Below are 20,202 nucleotides of genomic sequence, written 5' to 3'. Positions count from 1 at the left end.
TGTTCCAAACCCTTTACGATGCTTTCAGTGTCAAAGGTTTGGACATTCAAAACAATCCTGCCGTGGTCAACCTGTATGTGCTCGCTGCTCTGGTACTGACCATTGCGACACATCCTGTGAGTTGCCATCCCTTTGCATCAATTGCAAGGGTGATCATGTTGCATACTCCAGGAGTTGTCCAAAATGGTCCCTAGAAAAAGAAATACAAACCGTTAAAGTCTTGCAAAACCTGACGTTCAATGAAGCTCGCCGAATCGTCACCGCCCGTACACCTCCTCCAGGCGTGTCGTATTCCACGGCTGTTAAGACTTCTTATTGTTCTGTCAGTACGCAAACTGATTCCGTAACACAAAAATGCAGCACAAATAAACAAATTAAGCTCCCAACGCCAAAACCTCAATTTAACTTTACCGCACCATCAACCTCTAATAGAACCACTTCACCTCCACCTAGCAAAACATCTAAACTAGATAATTCTGAAAAAAATCGACCTTGTCCAAAACAAATCCCTTCGAAAAAACTACCCCCAAGTCTTAAGCCTGGATATTCTCGAAAGAAAAAAGATGCAAAGTACGTTCAACCTTTTAATCAACCCACTTCTGATGATTTGCAGAAGATGGACGTTGAAGTGGAGTTGTCTTTGCATCCTTCTGACGACGAATGTCTACTCGACTAACCTTTTAATAATGACGTTACTTTTGAATCATCCCTTTATATCTCATAATGTCAATATGCTTCATTTCATGGAATTGTCGCGGTTTGAGAAACAAACTGTCAGATGTTAAAGACATTGTTTCCCAATTTCAACCTGCTTGTATTGCCTTGCAGGAGACTCACTTAACGTCATCTACTGCTTTTAAACTACGCAACTATTCTTGCCATCGGCACGACTTTAATAATGGAAATCAACCTCATGGAGGTGTTTCAATTTTAACCTCTAATACATTACCATCTACTCACCTTTCATTAACGACTTCATTACAGGCTTGCGCTGTTCAAATTCAACTCAATATTCTACTTACAGTATGCTCTATCTACTTACCACCTCATGCACCTGTCGCTCAAACAGATTTAAACTCTCTGATAGTTCAGTTACCTTCACCTTTCATTTTGCTCGGAGATTTTAATGGTCATAGTGAATTGTGGGGTAGTTCCACCCCCAATGATCGGGGGCGTAAAATTGAACAACTCATCCACGACCATAATCTCTGTTTGCTAAATAAAGACGAAGAAACTTACTTTCATTCACCTACTCGAACCTTTCACGCCATTGATTTAGCATTATGTTCACCAAATCTCTTACCTTTTTTGAACTTTTCAGTAAGCAATGATCTTCATAACAGCGATCATTTCCCTCTCTTAATTTCATATTCTGCATCTGTTCCCATGAGCCAAAGACCATCAACTTTCATATTTCATCGCGCTAATTGGCCACAATTTGCCCAGCTTGCTCAGATCACGGATGATATAGTCACACATGATACTATAAATACAGCAGTTGATCGGGTTACGTCTGTAATTCTCCAAGCGGCAGAAGATAGTATACCCAAGTCGTCAAGTTCGCTTCCTCGCTATCGCAAGCCGTGGTGGAATGAGGAATGTGCTGCTGCTTACAAGAAGCAGAGACGCTTGTGGAACTTCTTCCGCCGTTATCCTAATACTGTTAACCTTTTAGCCTTTAAACGGGCTAAAGCAATAGCACGAAAGGTCAGGCGCAATAGTCAGAGAGATTCTTGGTGCCGTTACGTCTCTTCTATAACATCTACTACTTCTCCCAGACAAGTTTGGTCGAGAGTCAAAAGGGCTAACGGCATATACCGTGAATTTCACCTTCCGGTATTCAAACGAAACGGTACCATTTACTCAGCTCCTGTCGACGTCTGTAATATGCTTGGTGATACATTTGCTGCTGTCTCTAGTCCAGAGAGTTATAGTAGAGCATTTCAATACCATAAGCAGATCGCCGAACGAAATAACATCAACTTTAATACGCGCCGCCTCTTCCACTATAACAGTAATTTTAATTTTGTAGAATTACAGAGAGCACTTTATCAGTCTCATAATACAAGCCCTGGTCCTGATGGTATCACCTATCACATGCTCCGCCACTTAGATCGGACGTCGTTGTCAAATGTTCTCGTTCTATTCAATAGAATATGGACGGAACAAACGTACCAGTCACGTTGGCGTGAAGCAAGTGTGATACCCATATTAAAACCAGGTAAAGACCCTAAGGATCCTATTAACTATCGCCCTATAGCTTTAACCAGCTGTCTTGGGAAAACGTTTGAGCGGATGGTCAACTCTCGCCTGGTATACTACCTCGAAAAAAATCATCTCATACCTGACTTCCAGAGTGGTTTTCGTAAGGGAAGATCCACGATTGATAACATCGTTGCTCTTGAGTCAAGAATTCGTAACGCCTTTGTTCGACGTAACCATTTCGTCTCTATCTTCTTTGATATTGAGAAGGCTTACGATCGGACATGGCGGTACGGAATTATGAAGACACTCTACGACATGGGACTTCGTGGAAATCTACCTATCTTTCTCAAGAACTTTCTGTCGAAGCGGTATTTTCGAGTAAAGCTGGGAACTACATTTTCTGATCTCTTCAGTCAGACTGAAGGCGTCCCTCAAGGCAGTGTTTTAAGTGTCATACTCTTCATTATTCATGTATCACAAATCTTGAACTTGCTGCCTCCTTCCGTATTTGGTTCACTATATGTTGACGATCTGAACGTGTCATGTACAGGATCTGACATGCGCGTCATTGAGCGTCAACTGCAGTTGACTGTAAATAAAATTGTGGAATGGTGTGAGCAAAATGGTCATGCCCTTTCACCCGCTAAAAGCTCTTGCATTCACTTTTGTAAATTACGCAGAATACATTTTGATCCTGTTATATCTATTAACAACATTACTATACCCGTTGTATCCGAATTAAAGTTTTTAGGTGTTATATTTGATCACAAACTCACTTTTAAGCCTCATATTTTACATCTAAGAAAACGGTGTGAGAAGACTTTGAATATATTACGCGTTTTGTCGAATACCTTTTGGGGTGCGGATAGTATCGCCCTACTCAGACTGTACAAAGCGTTAATACTATCACGTATAGATTACGCTTGTGCAGTCTATGGTACTGCTACTGCTTCCAACTTAAGGCGTTTAGATACAGTACATCATACGGCTTTACGTATATGTAGTGGTGCATTCCGTACTTCACCAGTTGAGAGTTTATATGTTATTTGTCACCAATCACCTCTCGATTTACGTCGCATGCAGTTATCATTGGCATATTACTATCGTGTGAGGTCCTACAAATCTCATCCTCTAAAGCAAGATGTCTTTCCATTAAGCTTGGAACGATTGTATGACGCTAGACCTTCACACGTCCGTCCATTTCATGCTCGCGTGCGCTCAATCATACGAACATTTGACATTTGTGACATAACAACACAATCAGTAGATCACCTTCTCATACCACCCTGGATCATCGCACCATATCAATTTTATTCCCCATTTATGTTGTACAGTAAATCTAATGTTGCATCCGTCATTTATCAACAAATATTCAACTCTCATCGTCATCAATATTTTGAGTATGTGCCTGTATATACTGACGGATCAAAATCGGCGGGGTACGTAGGCTGTGGTGTCATCATCGCTGATGATACTCATAGCTACAAGATCCCAGATATTTGTTCCGTCTTCACTGCTGAATCTGTTGCCATCCTTTTGGCACTGCGGCTGATTTCTTCACGCTCCGAACGAAAGTATTTGATATACTCCGATAGTAAGAGCGTTTTGAGCCAGTTAGAAAATTTTCGCAGCGATACTCATCCAATCTTATGCTTCATTAATCATTTATTAATCGCTCTTCACAAGAAGGGATTTGATATTTCATTTTGCTGGATACCAAGTCACGTCGGTATACCAGGGAATGAGTTGGCTGATTCTGCAGCACGATCTGCAACTACTGAATTAACAATATCTGTACCATTCTCAGACATTAAACTTCATGTTCGGCAGCTCATCTCGTCCCTTTGGCAACAGCATTGGGACCTTCAAACTCAAAATAAACTCTATAACATCAAACCATATATAGATCCATTACCTGTATTGCGTCTACGTAATGCAGATGTAAAGCTAAATCGTCTCAGAATCGGCCACACTCGACTTACGCATATTCATCTGTTGTTTGGAGAATCTCCTCCCAAATGCGACTCTTGTAATGTTTTACTTACGGTTCATCACATTTTAACCATTTGTCCTTGTTTTAACCGACATCGTCTTACAGTGGCGTAGTTTTGATGAATGTTCGGGGGGGGTTATCTACTTTTGACACACACATACAAATTATATATATATATATATATATATATATATATATATATATATATATATATATCTTCCTATCAGGCAATATCTCGTTTCAATAAATTATAAGATGCATATAAAGCAAAATCATTAAAATATATAAATATTATCAAGTACTAGTATATGGTACATATATTTTAGCAAATAAATTGATAGGTGTTACAAAAAGATGTTTCGATGTTTAGATTCTGAAAAGATGTTAATAACATTATTTATATCTACTTCAATTTCCCGATGTATGCTTAAATGAGCCAGTCCGTTCAAACGAGTTTCTTTTGTGGAGTTTCTCAAATATGATTTAATTCTTTTCAAAGTCGAAAAGCTGCGTTCTACACTGGCAACAGTGACAGGTAAGGTAGCTCCTATTTTTAAGATGTTGTAGACGTGTGGAAATAAAAGTTCATCACAGAAGTTTATTGCGTCTATAAATGAATGGGGCCTTTCTGCGTCTGAAGGTTGAGTACAACGTTGCTTCCACAGTAAAACTTCCTTAACAATAATATTAGCAGCTGCAACGTCTGATATGTCCGGCCATGTCGTTAAAATTTCTTTCAAACACCCTTCAATTTGTTTTTCACTCAATTTTACTACTGAAACGGGTAAAATGTTTTGAATACTTGTGAGTACTTTTCGATGGGCAGCAAATCTTATATTTAATTGGCAAATAATGTGGTCTAAAGCAGGAATAAATATCAATTTCCTGTAATAATCTTCGGGAGAACAATGCAGGATAATTTCCTCTATTCCTCTGTTTTGCTGAAAGGCGGGGAATTTTGAGCTCTTCTCCAACTTCGTCAGCAAATTCAGTCGCATTTTCAAATAAAGATTTAAATTTTGATTCGGCGTTTTCACGTGCACTCTTAAACAGGTTTATTAAATCATCTGCCATATCCACAGCGGATACTAAATCAACCTTTACTCCTTGTAAGTATGTTGATAGCCTGTGAGTAAAGGAAAAAAGCTCATGGATCACTATCAAAGAAATAATAAAATTCCCACCTTTTAAAGACTGTAACAAAATGTACGCTTTCTTTGAAGACTCGTTGTCTCCTGATTCCTGAATTTTTTCCAGAGAGTAAAATATTGGAATAAAAAGTTCTTTGAACGTAATAACTGCATCAAGTCTTTCTGTCCACCTCGTCTCACACAATTTCGTTAAACGTTGCTTTTTAACCTCATTATTTATTTCATTAATTTCATTTCGTAAAATGGCTTCCCTTTTGCATGAATGCCTGAAAAAGTAAATCACTTCTTTTATAACGCCTACGGCATTCCTCAAATAGGAATTAGCACATGTATCGCTTAAGGCTAAGTTAAGAGAATGGCTTGCACAATGAACGTATAAAGCTTGTGGATACATCTCCTTAATACGAGCTGCACACCCTTGCAACTTTCCGCTCATTGAAGACGCGCCATCATATCCTTGACCTTTTAAAAATTTCAATTTTAAATTTAATTCAATTCTTTGCAAATTTAAATTTAATTCTTTGCAAGTATTGATTAATTTATTTGATAATCCTCTTCCAGTGACGTCATCAACTTGCACAAAAGTCAAAAAGTCTTCTCTCAAAACTAGACCTTGCTCGGTTTTTTCTAAATATCGGGCACACAGTGATAATTGTTCAACCCCGCTAACGTCTGGAGTTTCATCAGCTAATATGCTGAAGCATTCAGACTTGTTGATCTTAACAACAAGCTCTTTTAAAATAGTCCTTCCACAAATTTCAATGAGCTCATTTTGGATTTGAGGACTTACGTAGCGTCTTTTAGAAGCGGCTTCCTTTCGAGCAAAATGCTGCCTTAGACTTTCATCCCCCGCTGCCATTCGAAAGCGCAGTAGAGATCTAAAATTTCCATCATTGTGGCATGGAGCTTTCATCGTTATCGGTCCGGAGTCACAATGACCACGGCAAGCTAATTCTTGTTTGCCTATTAAAATTATAGTTTCGATGATTGATGTTAACACTTTTCTATTTTCTTTAATTGTGACTTGTTTCGCAGTGTCAAATTGAAGATGTATGTTAGGAATTTTATTTTCATTAATGCTTATAAAATGTTGCCCAGACACGCATGCATTTTTGTGATAGTCTAAATTTTGATGATAATTATACTTCTCTTTAGCGTTTTTCCATTTGTTAAAAGGCTTTTTCACAAGAGAATTTGGCACTGTATGGCTCCCCTTACCTACTTCTTCACTACAGAAGAAAAAACAATATCGACAAAATGCAACGTCCAAATTTCCTGAATATTCTAACCAAGGGAATTCTAACAGCCATTTTCTTTGAAATTTTAATTTTCTTTTTCCACTAGTAGGAAACTTAAATGATTCATTTGGCATACAACGATTTTTTAAAATTTCCCATTTTCCTTCATCAGTGTGTTTTTTACTATGCTCTAAACGCGAAATATCCTTTAACATCGGATCACTTCCACTTTCGATAACTGATTCATTTAAAACTGCAATGAAAATTATGTTTTTAATGAAAATGTGAAACAGAGGAAAGTTTTAAAAATTAAAGCAAATTTGAAACTTGAAAATATAAAAAAAACTTTCAGTATTGAATAAGAAAAGCAGTTCATACGATTCGCATTTAAAATTGCTAACAAAGTAAATAATCACCTCAAAAACGAAATGGGCAAAGCTGTTAGAAACGGAAGAAAAGAAGCACTATTTATGTAGGGTAAACCAACCAGTGAAGGAACACTACCCAGTGAAGGAACATTTCATATATATTCATTAAAAATAAGAATTTGAAAGTTTTTCTTTAGATTGATTGGTAACAATAGCTTACTGCCAAACAATAGGAAGTCATCTAGCAATATTTTGGATTACCTGGTCAAATAGATTTCTCTGAAAAAATTTTTGAATTTGTTATTGTCTCTGCAACGTTGAAAAAATTATAAGGTGAGTGTTTGTACTTATATGTTTGAAGTGGAATTAATTGCATGTAGTAGTCTTATTTTTCTCACTGTGAAAAAGAGAATTCAAAATATAGTTATTGAAGTTACGTTTTATTTTTTTTAAAGCACCATAGCATAATCAAGTACTGAGATAAGGGGGTGTTTATTCACTGGATCACCAAGCGATGAAAAACCAGTGAAGGAACAAGTGTTCCTTTACTGGGTTTTTCTCCCAGTTAATGAAAATAAAAGAAATTTTTTAATTTTCTTGTACTTTTAGTCATATTATACATCAAAATTCTGTTTAAAAGACAAAAAACAACTTCGAACCAGTGAAGGAACAGGCATGTTCCTTCACTGGATCACCAAACGATGAAAAACCAGTGAAGGAACAAATGTTTCTTTACTGGGTTCATTTCTCAGTTAATGAAAATAAAAGAAATTTCGTAATTTTCTTGTACTTTTAGTCATATTATACATCAAAATTCTGCTTAAAAGACAAAAACCAGCTTCTAACCAGTGAAGAAACAGGCATATTCCTACCCTGGGAATACTTCCAGTGAATGAACAGTAATGTGTGATATATGATTTTACATGACTCTAGGATAAGTAATTCTGCTATATAGAGGACAACCGAAATTTTGTTAAAAATTGTATGAATAATTCCTAAAATAATTTCAGTTCAAAATGTTAATTTAATAGCTTAATTTATGAAAAAATTATAATTTATATTTATTAACGGGGTGTGTAGTTACATCAAATGTTAGGCAACTTAATAAACTATGTTTACAAATCGAAAACTAATTAAATATAATCATAAAAATAGAACATTTTTTCGCTGGCTTTTGCACCAAGAACTCCTAATAAGCTATCATTATAGGATAGCAACGTGATTATATAATTTATAGAAACTACTTTGCAATGTTAGAATTTAGAAGTAAGTTCCTCAACAAAAAACAAAGTTAAACAGAAATTTCTTCAAAACAATTTCTTCAGAAGCTTGAGAGGGAAATCCCTCAAGATATGTTGTAAATTTTTAACACAGCATTGACGGAAGAGTCTAATATCGAAAATGTCCAAGAGCCTGTACTTTTTCCAATATGGAAGAAGCACGTATTAAAAGAAGATCACTTGGTTAAGTCAAACTTAGGAACTGAAGCTAGTATTGATAATGAATGAATATTAGATATCGAATTTGAAATGAGTCCTCATGCTGATTCTCTTAGTTGAAAAAAGAAATGATTCTGTAAGTAAAATAAGTACTTCTAAAGATCCTCTAGATATAAGTCAACAAGAGATGGATTTGCCTCAAACTTCAAGACACCTTTCCCCCGTCTATTTTCGAGAAAGGCATTCTAGAAATGTTGCTGAAAAATCAGAAGAAGTTTGGAAGAGCCATTTACATTGGCCAAATATTGATGATAAAAAGAAAGGTCAAATAAGAAGAAAAGCGAATAAATTACCTTTTGCACTAACTTCAGAGAAATGGCAAAAATTTCAAGAGGCTGAAAGATCTAAAAAACATTAAAACAGGAGAACATGGAAAAGAAAAAGAAAGAAAAAATACTTAAAAAAGAAAAAAAGCTTCAAGAAATAAGAGGAAAAAGAGTAAACAAAAAGGTGATAAAATAATAATGATAATAAACAGCATCGGATGACACAATGATTTAGATTTGACTGTCAAATTATAAGAAAGAACGATTTTTTAAAATTTATTTTGTATTTAACATCACTTTAATTTCTAGTTCATGATTACAGAAAAAAGTTAGCATTTTACAAGTACTTGTATCTCATAATTTCACAAATAGTCTTGTTTTTAGTCGGACCTCTATTTAACAAAATCACTTAATACCAATAATAAGCTCGTTATATGGAAAATTCGTTAAATAGAAAATCACCTCTTAAAATACTTAAACAACACAAAACAGGTTTTAAATTCTTAAACACTAGACATAATTAAAATAGCAATTGATACACTTTTATCTTGTAAACTAGTATCTACTATTTATCATATAAATCTCAACCATAAAAGAAATCTGCATGGAAAGCAAGAATAGAGCAAAACATTATCCAGTGTTACACTATCATGCTACATACATTTTCAACTAAAAAAAGTCTAAATTTATGTATAAAAATATAGTTGCATTTATTATAAAAGTAATTTTAAACATACATTACCACTTGCGTTAAGTTAAATTGCTACGGATGAAATCCGTTAATTTGAAGTGAGTTTTTCGTTTGAAGTGCAAACAAAAAGGGAAAGGGAATTTACTGCTTTCTCTAAGATAATTTTTAGACAAAACAGTAATACATTTCATAAAGCAGTGGCTTCGAAAATTAATTTAATGTCATTTCCCCCATAAATTGCTTTAACAAGTTTAAAATGTTAAGAAATATTTTGGAAAATAGAGAAATTGGATCTCAATGAAAAGTTCGTTAAATAGAAAATTCACTTCGCTATATGGAAGTTATTTTACAAAAAAATTTCCAAAATGCTCTTGGTTCCTCGAAAAAATTCGTAAAATAGGGAAATTCGTAGAATGGAAGTTCGTTAAATAGATGTCCGACTGTATTTGTATGGCTAAAAAATTCATAAAGAGCATTAAAAAATAACCAAAATTAAGTGTTCCTTCACTGGGCAATTTTGTGTTCCTTCACTGGTAAGAGCTGTTCCTTCACTGGGTCTTCTTACTACTTGTTATTTGAACCTCCAAAACTTTAAAACAATATTATGTAAGTTCTCTGCAATTTTTTTGCATAATTTGCAATTAGTAACAAATATGTTGACACTGTCATTTAACTGAAATTACGAATTTTGAAATTAATATGATTTTTTAAAAGGCAAGCGAAGCTTAAGTGTTCCTTCACTGGTTAGTTTACCCTATACATTTGAAAAAAAAAACGATTTGTAACGCTTATAATTTGGAAAAAATATTTGATGGGTAAAAAAAATGCTTATAATTTTGTTTCAACTCGATATTTAAGTGTATAATTGAAGGAATCTAGAATAGAACTATACATATTTATAAGAATAATTGAAATGTAAAAAAAAAATATTCTGAAAGATAATTCTTTCAAATATGTAAATGTTTATTATATACGATTATTCAATTATTTTATATCTTTCGGCATGTCCAATATGAAATAATTTTAAATCAAGCAAATAGAACAGAATCAAGTGTAATAAAATAATTTAAAGTCAACAAAAAAAATATTATTTTTATTTTGCTTTTCTTTATGCTGAGGAAATTAAAATTTATAATAATGAAAATTCTCTTTTCAAGAAAATACGTTATTAGCAAAAATCAGAAGAAAGTTAAACTGGAATAATAAAATTTGACAAAAAAATATTGCTTACCTGCTGTTTTTGAGTTATTTCCTGAACTCGAACAACATTCCATATTAGTGAAACAATCGTTTATCGAAACGGAGTCAATATCTTTGTCATTATTTGTTTCAATTCTTGGCCTTTTAATTAGCCAACGATCCATGATTATAATCGAAAGAATCAATCACTAACATAAACTGAAATTCTTTTTTCCCATCTCTTTTATTTTTACCCCCTAACGCTGGAGATTGGTTGAGACAGCGGCCTTGAAATTGATCTAGTCAGCAATATTACTCGCGTGGTCACGTGTAAAATGAAAAAGAAACTAACAATTGTTTTTTGCATAGATGAAGAATATTGATACTATTTTTATTTTTATTATTAATTTTTATTTCTTTATTTAAAAAAACACTTGTAAATTAAATTGTATTTATTTTTATAGAGTTGTCCATTTTGATTAAACAAGTTACGAATAATTTCGGGGGGGGGGGGTTGTCCCCCAAACCCCCCCCCCCCCCAAAACTACGCCACTGTCGTCTTACCCTTTTTAACAGCACTATTTTATGTATGAAGGATTTGTTAGGTGAAATTCATCATCCTAACATTTTCGCATTTCTGCGAGTTATTGGCATTTGAAATTGTATATAACTGTTTTATCTGATTTTATTCACTCTTATTTCTTATTCATGAACCGTTTTACTTTAAATGTGTATTTTATAGAATTACGCTATTTATCGATTTTGATGAACTTTTTTAAAAATACGTGTCTTGAGATAAACAATTTTATTAGTCTCATTTAATTTATGACAATGAAATAATTGTGTGTAATTTACCATTAGATCTGACTCAACAAATTGTTTGGCGCAGCATATCCTCCTTTGGATCTTGTGCCATGAAACCTCTACATTCAATCAATCATACTGAGTCGTATCTTTCCATCCAACGGGTTGCACATAGCTGTTTAATTTTCTCCCTCTTAGAGCTGGTTTCCATCTCCTCTATTGCTGAAGATAGGACATACTGTCTTTTTGGCGTATTTAAAAAGTCGTATAATGTTTTAATTGTCCCTAAGCAATTTCTAATGCCAGTTATTTCGCATGCATTTGATACAGCCAAATTGAGGCTATGAGCAGAGCAATGTACATAGAGTGCTGATGGGACAATACTTCTTACGTGGGCTTGTACACCATTAATTTTTCCACTCATTGATGCAGCACCATCGTACCCTTGTCCACGTAACTTTTTTATGTCAACTTTCATAGACTGTAATTGGTCTAATATTGTTGTTGCTATTGCTTTTCCGGTTAAGTCATGCACCGGAATGAATTGCAAAAACTGTTCGGTGATGTTAAAATTTTCTTTATCGACATATCGAACGCATAACGATAATTGCTCTATACCTGCAATATCAGTTGTTTCATCTGCAAGAATGGAAAAGCAAGTTGCATCATTAATCTTGCTGACTAGTTTTTGCAGGATTAAAATATTGCAAACCTCAATAACTTCGTTCTGAAATCGAGGGCTGGTATACTGAGCATTTTTTCTGCTTGACTCTAAAATGTTCTTAAGAGTCGAATCGTTCTTACTCCGGAAACGAAGCAATGCCCGAAAATTTCCGTCGTTCTCTTCACCTGGTTGTTCAGCAATTATTCCCGAATCCTTATGTCCTCTTAGAGCGAGACCTTGATTTCCACAAAATAGGATGGTTTCAATGATTGGAGTAATGTTTTTTCTATTTTCTAATTTTCTTCTGCTTGCTGCACTGTCAACTTGTTCATCCACAGGTTTCATCTTTCCAAATAAAATATCGTTTAATGTCCCAGCAGTTTCGATCGATTTTTTGAGATAAAGACATTTCTCGTGTTCAGAAAATCGCTCTACAGCATTTTTCCAGTTGTCAAATTTTACATTGCACAGTTGGCCTAAAGGTTGCTTTCCAGAACCGGCACCACTTGGGGCGAAAAGTACACAAAATTTTCAAAAAGCACCATCCTTAACCTCTGAATATGCAAGTCATTTCCAGCGATAAAGCCATTTGTACTGAAATTTCAATTTCCTTTTTCAGGAAAAACAAATGCTGGATTGGGTTCCCAAACATTTTTAAGTATATCCAGTTTTTTATCCTCGCATGTATTATCTTCTGAAAAAAGTCCAATGTCATATGGGTGGGAAGTAACACTATGAAGGCCGCTTTCACATTCATCAGATTCTGTTACGCTAGAAACGTTTTCTTCAACGGAAGTATCACATTTCTGTTCAACAGAAGAACTTACATTGGTACTAGATGCTGTCACCTCACTAATTTCAGGTCGTGATTTTTTCTCAAAGTAATTAAAAATTGTTAAATTCTTGCGTTTAGACATCCTGAAGATCCAAGAACAGCAAAAATATATACATATATATTGGCACAGAAATATCCACTAAGCTACGATCTCAAAGTTTCGAGCTGGAATGAATAACTTCAACGAGCACAGTCTCCAAAACAAAACAGATTTAGAAACAAGCTCCGAAGGACAAGCGGCAGAGATAACTCTTAGTCTGACTAAAATCGAAAATAAATGTAACCCCCTTTCATATAATTTTTTTTAACCGCATCTACAAAATTCTCGAATTGTCTCAAAGACGACAGAACGTCGAGGATTCCAGACCTCGCGAATGCCAGCCAGTCTCGAAAACTGTCGCGACTGGCAGGTCAGAAAGGAACCAGTGATCGGGGCTCGCCCGTAACAGTATCACGTGAATTTGGTTTCAAAAATACAACCCTATTATAGTAAATGTTTTATCAGTATTCTGAGAAATACCGTGAGAAAAAAAAAGTAGGCATAAGGCAAATAAAAATATATAGTCTTAAAAAATAATAACCCGCATAATTTCTACTAAAATTTTTATTTTTGTCTGTATTATTTTGTAAATTCACTTTGTCTGAGCTCAAGGGGGGGGGGGTTAAACCCCTAACCCCCCCCCTTGCGTACGCCCCTGTGCTAGTCATTAATTAAGTTGCGAAATCAAACAGAAAAATGTATTTTCTCTGCATTAACATATATGTTTTTTTGCATCTTTTCATTCTTAACCTTCCAAATATAGGGGGTAGCCCTCAATCTGGCAGGGTTGCCACTCCACAGTAAGAACAGGAAAAACCTGGAAAATACAGAAATTTAAAAATCACCTAAAATAACAGGGATTTTTCTTTTTTCTTTACAAACTGGGAAAATACGAGGAATTTTGTTTCTTATTTTTATCTTTTAAAAAATAGTGACCACTCAAAGCGTAATGTATGGGATATTTAACCATGATATTTCAGCTATACTAAACTATTTCATTTACTAAAGCATTGTTTAAGTATGCTCAGCTGTTTTTCCAGCCATTAAAACTAATAAATGTGGTTTGCCTAATATAGCTCACAAAAGAGCACAGTAATTGTGTTTCCTCTTAATATATTGCGTATATGTACTGGGAAAACACAGGAAATTTGTTTTTCCTGATTTGAGTGGCAACCCTCTCTGGAAAATATGGTCCCCATAATTTGATCAGGAGAGCGTTCCAAAGTTTTGACTCCTTAATGTTAATTTCACTTTTTGTGTTTTTAATCATATTTTCAAAAATACTTAGGAAACTTTTTAAAAAAAATTGCACCCACTCATAAAACCTGTTTACTCAAACATAATTCCATGCAAAAAAATATTTATAATCTATTATTTTTTCTTATTTAATTGTAGATGAAACATTTTTTAATTATGTGGTATGAATTTTTTTATACCATATTAATCTTTTTTTTCAAGAAAAATAAAATAGAGATCAAATTATTAAAGTAAAAATTTTGATATCAATATTTTTAAAAAGTAGTTCTATTTAAGCAATTTTCATAGAATCTTAAAAGAAATTACAATTTACTAATGTTCTACAAATTCAGAAAAAACGTTCTGAAAATACTTATTTTGATATTTTCTGTAAGTTTTTATGATTCTGTTATAATTTACTGTTGTACTTAAATTTTCAGGCAAGAGTTTGAATCATTCAAAAAAAATTAAAATGAATTATTATCTACATCTTCAGAGGTAGTTGGCGTGATAGTGACTAGCAAGAGACAAATTCGATTGCAAAAATGATGCTTGAAATCAGTGTGACTTTATATCCCGTTACTTTGCACTACTGGTTGGGAGTAGCTGAGGACCCAGTTAATGGTATTTATCTTATCTTAATTATTTGATGTTAAATTTATAATTATGCAAAATGAAATAAAAAGCTGATATTTTGAAATTTTTGCTTTTTTGATGGTATATAGCCAGGCCTCAGTTGATCTATTTTTCTTTTAAAATAAATAATCTCAAGAGACAGAAGCTAAAAAATATATTTCATAATGAAAAACAAAAAAATTTATGACCTTTAAATATGAGGTAAGAAAAATTTAAATCGTTTTAGTACTCTTGTTACCAGCCTTTAGATAAATCAGATAAAGTCCCATCTCTGTTATGTCTCTTGTCAATCTTAATTTTTTTTTTTTGTCTTTAACTTTTTTTTTTTAATTTTCTTTTTTTTGGACACTTAGCATTTATTCCTTTAAAGATTTTTTTTGGTTTCCTTATTTAGTCTGGTAGGTCTTGAGAATGGGTGGCTATGTTTTGAGTGCTCAAAACATGTCACCTTTAATACATTAACAATTTTTAATTGTGTTATGAGTTAGTCACAACACACTGAATTAAATGTTTGAGAAAGTAAGAGACTTGATGAGAGGACATCATATAAGGTTGGTTTTTTCTCTAATAGCGTAAATTATTAAATTTTTCGCTAATTTTTGCTGCCAAGGCCCGTTGTTTTCATTTTCAGGTTATTGTTATTTTTAATTGTGTAATATATATTATTGCTTCTGTTACGACTTATTATAAAATGAGTAGTCACAGAAGCTATTAAAATGTTTTTTCATTTCCTTTTTTTAAGTGCTTTGTTTGTTTCGTTTTTGTATAAGTATGCAATGCTGTTTAAGCTTAACCCAGTGTTCTAAATTCTTTTTTTGAAATAATACAAGTGTAAATGTTAAAAATATGCAGAGTATTAAAAGGAATTCTTTTTGAAGTGAAAGGATCTGAGCTCTGGTTATTTAAAGGATAAGAATTTTTAATATTTTATTTATTTGCTTGATCTTTTATATGAGAATTTATCTTTTCATCATAAATTTAAGAGTAATATTTTTTTTTCTGAAATTTTTTTTATAACCCTTGTTGAACAGCCTTTCCAATTTTGGGTTTATGATTACTAATGTTCAACTTTGTAATTTTGAACACAACCAAGAAGACAAGGGAACTCCTGAATCAAATATTGCGACAAATGTGGGAGGACTTACTGATGGAACTTACCCGTATATGCGTTACATGGAGAGTAAAACCTTCCACGTTTAACCTGACGGCAAGGGGGCTCTATCCCATGATCCATCTACCACTCAGTATATTTTGCATCAGCATTGTGGTCGGTGCAAGCCAAATGCGGAATTTATATCGACCAGCCATTTCCAGGATTTGATCCCGGTTTACTTCATTGGAAGGCGAACGCCATCTCAGCTTGCTAAAAAAATTTTGAGATTTTTTTGTGAAATATGTATACATACTTCTTTTCTCCATCTTTGGCATGTTTTATTACTAAAGAATGAAAATGGTGTTGATGGAAAAATAATATTAACTGAAAGGCAAATAATAATTAGTTTTCTTTTAAAAAAGATGCATGATTTTAGTTTCGTTAAATCTTTTTTTTTTAACCCTGAAGCTTTATTTTCTTTTAGAATAATAATTTTTACTTTTATTCACTTTATAATTGAAAAATCCATTGTTCTAGAGTTGGCTCTAGTTCCAACTTGTTCTGATTGATACTTTATTGTAATCATGGTTAGAAATTAAGAAAATATAATCACTGGTACAATGAACAAGTAACTAAAATGTATTACTACCTAATTCATACACAGTTTCAATGGTCTATTTGCTTGTCTCTATTTGAATTTTTATTTTAAGTTAATAGTGTGAATGTTAAATGAAATATAAGTACAGAGAATATAATAGCATAGAATATGGAGAATAGAAAAATTAATGGAGAATAGAAAAATTAATGGAGAATAGAAAAATTAATGGAGAATAGATTATGGACAATTTGGATAATAATATAATGTAGAATATGAGCAATAATAGAATATGAAATTGTCAAATGGAACTTCATTCCTAATTATGAAAAAATATTCTATTTTGTGCTATATGCTATTTTTTATTATTTAAAATCATATAACTAAAACAGTTAACCATTTGTTAACAATGATTGCTGGTCAGGGAGGCCATGGATTATTTATTCTATGATGGTCTGATTAAAAATTTAGCAATCGTGGGCACTCATTAGTTTTGAGCCCTGGTTATAATTTTTTTAATTAAAGATATCTTTCTTTTAATCTTAAATTGTTGACAATAACTTTGAATGTTAAAGATTTTTACCTTTTTTCCTTTTATAATTGGAAACTCCGTTGCTTATATGTTGTCTCAGTTCAAGTTCAGATTAATTTAAATTCTGTGGTAATACTTGTTTTAGTTAAAAATAAATAAGAAGTTTAATAATATTTTCAGGTTTTTATCAAATGTTTTGGCCTTTTATTAAAATTAAATTACTTTTCAGGTTCTGCTCATTCAGTGCTTGCTCCATATTGGTCTAAAACTCTGCAGCAGAATTCTTATTGTGGTATGTAAAATGTGTATTCATAGAATTCTTTTTCTTTAGTCTAATTATTGTGGTGCACCACCTGTGGTCTGCTGACTGTTGATGTGCGGCCCGCAGGAGCTTCCGAACGCAATAAAAAAATTTCTTTTGATTTGGTTTTTGCTGAAACATTATGAATTTTCTTTAATTAAAATATTTAATTGAAATTTATATTACTCTATAAAATGCATATAGTTTTTGATCTATCATTCTTTAAGCTTCTGTTTGGTTAGAATTTATATTTCCCCTTCCAATATTTATGTATGCGTATATATTTAACAAATTAATTTTTGTGAAAAATTGAAAAAGTCTTTTAAAAAAAGTATTAGTTTTTTTTAGTTTTAAATAAATTAAAATAGTTAAAAGTATTTAATTTTCTGCAAATATGTTATTAAGTTTACTGATAAAACTATTTAGTGCTTCATAATGTTTAGATTAAAATCATTATATTTGCAATTAACTTGACTAAATATGCGTGCAACCCTGTGTTAATCTACCTGCCATGCAAATGGCACTTACTTAAAAAGCTTGGGCACCCCTACAATAAGTAATTTTTCATATGGTTTTTCAATTTATTTTATATTTGAGTATTTAATTCAACGCATGCCCTAATATTTTGGGAGAATGAGGAATTTTTCAAATTTAACTAAAAATTGTTTTTTGTTTTTTTTTATGAACTATTATATTTTGTTTTTCTTTTATCTCCCATGATTGAAGGAGACCTTTTTGTACTATTTTAAATTTGTCAAAGGAAGAAAGCTACACTTTTGTTGCAGTGAAAAGATATAATTACCAAGATGATTGTGTTTCAGAAAAATTCTGGATTTTTCGCTAACCGTAATCCGGAAATTAAAGGTCAAGAAGTTTCAATAAATCATCGATCAAATTTATGTATAAAAATTTTTGTACATTTTATTTACAAATATTAGAACTAGAATTTATACTTTGCATCTCTTTCATTTGTAAATATATTTTTTCTGGCAGAATGATAAATGTGATCAGAGATAAAAGTAAACTTATACATAATTATTCATTTAAATTATGCTGCATATAATTTATTTAAAATTTCATGTTAGAAAATATCAATATAAATTTATAAAGACATTAATTTTTTGAAATGCGTCATTTGTGATTTTACTCAAGAAATTCTCAGGATTTTTGAGTTGGGCTCGCAATCACCCCTGTCATTATTAAATAGCTCTTTATTTGCTACAAGACTTTTCCTAAATTAATGCATTTTTATCACCTAAATCACAACAAAATTCTAGCATGAGTGTCACAACTGTCAATTTTTTAGAGAAACAGAAATTACATTTATTACATTAGAGAATTATTCATAATAATTCCCTAAAAAAATTCTTTTTTTCTTTTAGAATAAATTATTCTGAGGTAATGTTTCTTTACTTGTCTTTGCAGGACATTTTTATTATGAGAATGGCTTTTTTTCTATAATTCAAAACTGTCACATAATATTCTAAATCAGGGTTTCCACTCTACAGGGAAAACCTGAAAAAATACCTGGAAGTCACCTAAAACCACAGGGGAAGATGCTGAGAATTATAAGTTTTTTGTCACAAACTGGGGATATGCAAGGAATTATATTTCTTATTTAAGTCTTTTAAACAAGTGGTGACAACTCAATGCGCAATCTATGAGATATTTAAAGATGATATTTCATCTACACTAACTTATTTCATTTACTATAGCATTATATGTTTGAAGTATGTTAAGCTCTTCCTTATTTCTTTAAGTTTTTTGAGCATTAAAAACTAGTATAGTTAGCCTAATTTAGGTCACTCAAGAGCAAAATAATTGTGTGATTTCTCTTAATCTATTGTGTATAATATATACAGGGAAAGTGCAGGAATTTTTTTTCTCCAGATTTGAGTGACTAACCCTGTAAATCTATTTTTGGACTAAGTTGAATTTTTACCACCAAATTATCCCTGTGCAGAATAGAAAAATAACAATACTTGTATAATTTTTTTTAAACTCAATATTATTCTATATGTAATGCTTCTGAAAAGCATGCACAAACATTTTATCCAATAAATCGAAACATTTCTGATGCTTTTTATATTTTAATAATCACATGAATGTAAAATACTATGCATAACATTTATACATATTGAATAATATCTATTAAAAAAAATGTAAGCAAATTTTTTTTCCTGGAACTGGTACTTATCGTGTTATCAAACATTAGCAGTTGTTGTTCGCAAGCACTTACATTATTTTTTTAACTGCAAGTCAGAATGTTTTTTTTTAATAAGAAATAGTAGCTTAAAATTTATATACAGTATACTCTAGATATCTCCAAGTTGAAAGGACACTTACGAGTTTTCCCAATAACAAGTTCAGAACTAAATATGTGTTCTAAAAAGTAGAAAAATATATTCAAAAATCTGACTCTAAAAGGTAGAATCATGAAATATAAGAATAACTATTATTAAATATGTAATGATAATGTATAATGTAATGATAATAAATATGTAATGATAGTTGATTATAAGTAAAAATACAACAATGATAATTTTATTTTTAAATGTAAGATAAAATTAATTATGCACTAAATAGACAATAATTGGTTTACTATAAACTTATCTTGTGATTTGTACGAAAAAATTCATTTTTTATTTAAAAAAAGTTAAAGATAACAAAAAACTCTTCGACATAAGAATTCAAACTAATATTAGATGGATATCTAATGCGTAGCTGCCAACTCTATTGGATTTTGCCTGTTTCTCCTGGTCTACTGGTTTAATTAAAATTGTCTTGGTTTTTGTACATTTTAGAAAAATCCTTGAAATCGAGTAAGTTTCCTAAAAAAATCTCTGCTGAAATAGAATTTTTGAACAGATTATCGC

At 32.2% G+C, this 20,202-nt stretch overlaps 1 protein-coding gene across 1 annotated transcript; it reads right to left on the bottom strand.

Annotated features, from left to right (window-relative positions):
* Positions 1–4,542: 4,542 nt before the first annotated feature.
* On the bottom strand, positions 4,543–6,262 carry LOC147802129 (52 kDa repressor of the inhibitor of the protein kinase-like). Its single transcript, XM_087153785.1, has 3 exons — positions 5,962–6,262; positions 5,011–5,811; positions 4,543–4,943 (listed from the first exon to the last, which is right to left on the bottom strand). The coding sequence occupies exons 1-3, from the start codon at positions 6,260–6,262 to the stop codon at positions 4,543–4,545; spliced, it is 1,503 nt and encodes a 500-aa protein (XP_087009911.1).
* Positions 6,263–20,202: the final 13,940 nt, after the last annotated feature.

Source organism: Parasteatoda tepidariorum, chromosome 10 (assembly GCF_982258835.1).
Source record: "Parasteatoda tepidariorum strain Cologne lab strain chromosome 10, Ptep-v5.0, whole genome shotgun sequence".
Taxonomy (NCBI): Eukaryota; Metazoa; Arthropoda; class Arachnida; order Araneae; family Theridiidae; genus Parasteatoda; species Parasteatoda tepidariorum.
The sequence above is the reverse complement of the archived record's forward strand: the minus strand, read 5'-3'. Positions and strand labels throughout refer to the sequence as shown.

Excerpts from the sequence above, each read along its gene's own strand:
- LOC147802129 (XM_087153785.1), bottom strand. The coding sequence starts at position 6,262 with ATGAAAGCTCCATGCCACAATGATGGAAATTTTAGATCTCTACTGCGC. Across the intron at positions 5,812-5,961 it reads TTTAGAAAAAACCGAGCAAG|GTCAAGGATATGATGGCGCG; the intron begins GTCTAGTTTTGA and ends AATTTTTAAAAG. Across the intron at positions 4,944-5,010 it reads GATTTGCTGCCCATCGAAAA|GGTGTTTGAAAGAAATTTTA; the intron begins GTACTCACAAGT and ends AACAAATTGAAG.